The 4,323-nt window shown below is 44.7% G+C and overlaps 1 protein-coding gene across 1 annotated transcript; it reads right to left on the bottom strand.

Moving 5' to 3' along the window:
• Positions 1-470: 470 nt before the first annotated feature.
• Positions 471-1,327, bottom strand: LOC138884918 (uncharacterized). The gene is made up of 2 exons (XM_070165785.1): positions 1,260-1,327; positions 471-1,203 (listed from the first exon to the last, which is right to left on the bottom strand). Exons 1-2 carry the CDS (start codon positions 1,325-1,327, stop codon positions 471-473), a joined length of 801 nt encoding a protein of 266 aa, XP_070021886.1.
• Positions 1,328-4,323: the final 2,996 nt, after the last annotated feature.

Genomic DNA, 4,323 nt, shown 5'->3' with positions numbered 1-4,323 from the left:
CCGTGTGTTGTTCCAGTGTTTGGCTATACGACAGTGTCATCCGAGTAGCCCACCACGAATTCTTCAATTACTCTCCGGAGACTTGGTTTATCAGGGTACAAAATGTGGCCGGAGCGTTAGTCAAGCCAAATGGCATAACCAGAAATTTGTACGACCCATATCTTGTCAGACAGGTCATCTTATGTTCATCACCCTCCGCAATCCGAACTTGCCAATGACCTGTCTTCAGGTCTATTTTGATGAACACCATCGCACCACCCTAGTCAATCGAACAAGTCTACCATTACCGGAATAGGGTACTTGTTCTTCACGGTGATTTTGTTTAGAGCCCGATAATCCACACAGAGTCATGGGTTGCCATCCTATTTCTTTTGGAATAGCACAGAGTACCAGTATGGGGACTTGGAGGGCACGATGATCCCTGTGTCTAGCATTTTCGTCAACTGTCTCCGAAGCTCGGTGAGTTTGGGTTATGATATTCTGTAAGGCGCCCGGGCGGGTGGCTTCACACCTGGCACCAACTCAATCTCATGGTTCACAGTGCGCCTAAATGGGAGTTGCTTTGGCGTGTCCTGTGGCATGACATCTTCAAACTCCAGTAGCAGCTCCTTCATGGGTGTAGGAACGGGACTCGATGAGCATTCTATATCTTCAATACATAGGGTAGCTAGGAACGTAGGTTCATGTCTTTTGACTCCCTTCTTCAACTGCAAGGCCGAGATGTTCTCAGCGGCCATCTTTATAGGCATGCACAGGATAATATAGGGCCTGGCCCAGTTTTTTCCCATCATTATTAGCATTTTGGCATACAGTACGGGCATGGTGTTGGTTTGCCTCAGAAATTTCAACTCAACTATCAACTCGGAGTCATCTATGATCACCACACGCAGGTTGAACTTTCCTTCATAAGGGCCAAGCTTCACTAGTATTTCTTTGGCTATTCCACCCACTAGCTGAGGAGGTGAGTTGATAACCTTGACACGACCTCTACCCTTTTCTACAACTAGACCAAGGAGCTCCACCTGAGTCGAGGCTAAGTAGTTGTGGGTAGCACCTATGTCTATCATCGCCCGAATAGGCTTGCCATTTACCTTCATCTCGATGAATATTAAGGTCTTCTCTTGTTTAAGAGGAGTCCTCTCATCCGCCTTCTTTTTACCTTCCTTGGTGATGGGGCAGGGGTCCTTCTTACGGATACCAGCACTGGTTCCCGATAATGCCTTAAAAATAGAGCCAACAATTGCATTGAAGGCACCTACTGGTCGGTCTGGTCTGCATCATCTGCGTCGTCATCTGTCCCATCACTAAAAACTTGATGGGCGTTCATCTGTGAATGTGGGCATTCATTATTCCAATATGGTCCGTTGTAATGACGGCATCCTAAAGGGGGTTTCCTCCCCCAATTGTTGTTGTTAGATGTAGTGCTAGTACTGCATGAGGAGGGAACCTTAGATTTGGTTTACTCCGATCTCCTCCACTTCTGCTAGGGCCACCAGTGCTAGGCTGGACCCTTTGTACCCTCCTCGGACAGGCTGTTGAGGCCTATCCTTTCGAGCTTCCACTTGATAGTCCCCATGGCACGCCGCTGCTAGGATCGTCTTGGGTAAAATGTCTACACTTTATCTTTGCAGCTCCATATGGGCATAAGGTTTCAACCCTTCTAGGAATGTGAAGAGTTTGTCTTTGTCCCCCATGTCTCGTATGTTCATCATGAGCGCGGCGTGGAGATCCCGTAGCTTTCTCCGTGCATTGTACTCAACATTTTTGGGGAAAAACTATAGGCATATGGCTGCCTTCAGTTCTTCCCATGTCTCGAGAGTTCTTCACCGGCCCAGATGGCTTAGTACTACTCCCGCCACCAGAGTTTAGCATCACCCTGAACATATATGGCAGCAATTGCTACCTTCTTAGCTTCTTCTAGGTCCCTCACGACATCGAAGTATTGTTCGATGTCGAAGATGAAGTTTTCCACATCTTTGGCATTCCGAGCTCCATTATATGGCTTTGGCTCAGGAATTTTCAATTTTTGTGCCACGGGGGAGAGGTTCACAGCAACCCTGATTTAGTTTCCGCCTCCTCGAAGCAGGCCTTGTAGTGCAGTATTGACAACATTGAGTTGGCCTATCAAGTTGTCTATAGGTTGTTGCATGCAATCAACCTGTCTGCCTCTTGTGCCCTGTAGGCTAAATCCTTGGCACGCTCCTGTTGGAGGCCCTCGAATTTACCAAAAAATTTGGTTTCCTCTATGGCTGTCGTTTGTCGGTCTCCCTTAGATTCGCAACTGATGTTCGCAATGTCACCTTTGGCCTGCCGCATCTTGCGGTCCAGGTCGTCCAACATTTGCACTAGGTTGGTTCTTAGATCAGGAATAGTATCCACAATAAGCTATAATACGCCAATCGTCTCATCAAGGGCCGCGATGTGATCCCCATGATTCACCATGGTCAGAAATGGTGGTAATGGTAATATGTTCCCTCATCCGATGTCGAATCTAGGCTATGATACCAACTATTACATGGGGCCTTCTTGAGATTCCATGGAAGGGCGACGTGATTGTAAGCAACCGATGTTTGTGTAGTTACTATCCGCCAACTGAGGTCTCCTCTGTACGCTAGACCAGATTATCAGTGTCGTACAGGAAAACTAATGTCAAGAGCAATTGAAAGAATAGAAAAGGTAATTAAGAATGAAAAAAAGCTTGATTATATTAATGAAAGCTATTACAGAAAAGCCACACGGTATCGAGAGGGAGAGACACTAGTATAGAGAATTGCTTGCTTGTTAGAAAGTTTGATTGTTTGATCCCCCCTAATAATGCTTTAAAAAATAAACTAAAGTTCAATACTTGACCTAACTAAGCTAGAGAAACATAATGGAAGTACATGAAATAAAACTACTCTATATTTACAATGAAAAGGACTTAGTTTTTTATAAGGTAGAAAGAGGTCTGTTGTCAGCAATATTGTCTTTGGCATCACGGTCTGCGCGCGGGGCGTTATCTGCACGCGCGACTCTACTAGCATTTGCCTGTGGCTAGGCACTGGCGAGGTCTATCGGTGGGCGACAGAGGCACATGCGCGCTTGTCACTTGGCGCAACCAAGACCATGGGGCCGTCCATGGAGCTAAGCATTGGGAGGCTTGATAGAACGCCATGGGGTAGGTTCAAGGGGTCATTGGGCATGGCTAGAAAGTCGCCCATGACAACTAGTATGATTAATGACATGTATGATGGAGCTAAGATTCAGTTAGGACATTGGGAGAAGACTCGAGACACTTCCCAGTCGTGATGGGATTGCTCGACGGATAAGCCATTTGCCCATTTTTATTTGCTTTGGCGATGGATGAATTGATGTGTTATATTCAAGGGGAGATGCCATGGTACATGTTATTTACAAATGGCATAGTAATGATTGACAAGACATGAGACATAGTTAACGTTAGGTTGGAGATTTGGAGAAAGCCCCTAGAGTCTAAATGTTTCTGGCTGAGAGGGACTAGATACATGGAGTACAAGTTCAGTGACGTCACTCATGAGGCTGACTTAGAAGTGAGGCTTGATACACAAGTCATCCTAAAGAGAGTAAGTTCAAGTACCTTGGGTTAGTAATCCAAAGTAATTGAGAGATTGATAATGTCACACATGTATCCGAGGGAGTGGATGAAGTGGAGGCTCGTATCAAGTGTCTTGTGTAATAAGAATGTTCCACCAAGACTTAAAGGAAAGTTCTTCAAAGTGATGATTAAACTAACTGTATTGTATGTAATAGAGTGTTGGCCAGTCAAAAACTCTCGTGTCCTGAAGATGAAAGTAGCGAAAATAAGGATAATGATATGGATGTGTAGGCATACTATGAGAGATAGGGTTAGAAATGAAGATATTTATGACAAAGTGGGGTGTTACGACCCGGAATTCCCACCTTCAAGACCGTGATGGCGCCTAACATTTTACTTGCTAGGCAAGCCAATGTTAGAGGATTCTTAAGTCAACTTCAGTCAATTTTAACAACATAAACAATTAAGCTAAATAGAATCTAAAACTGATTTACGGAATAACATATAACCCATAATATTTGATACATTTAGGATTTGCAGTCACAACTCACGAGCTACTACGATTTACTACAAACAGAGTCTAAAAGAAAATACATTATTCTGAATGAAAAGAAATAGTAAAATAATAAGACTAGGAAGAGACTCCAGAGTCTGCAGATGCCAGCAGATCTGCCTTGGGTCTCCTGACGAGCAAGTCCAGCTGCTAACCTCACGATCAGCTAGGGCCGGTACCAAAATCTGCATAGAAGTGCAGTGTGTAGTAACAGTAC

The sequence above is a fragment of the Nicotiana sylvestris genome, chromosome 2 (genome assembly GCF_000393655.2).
Source record: "Nicotiana sylvestris chromosome 2, ASM39365v2, whole genome shotgun sequence".
In the NCBI taxonomy this organism is placed as follows: domain Eukaryota; kingdom Viridiplantae; phylum Streptophyta; class Magnoliopsida; order Solanales; family Solanaceae; genus Nicotiana; species Nicotiana sylvestris.
This window is presented reverse-complemented; position numbering and strand designations above follow the sequence as displayed.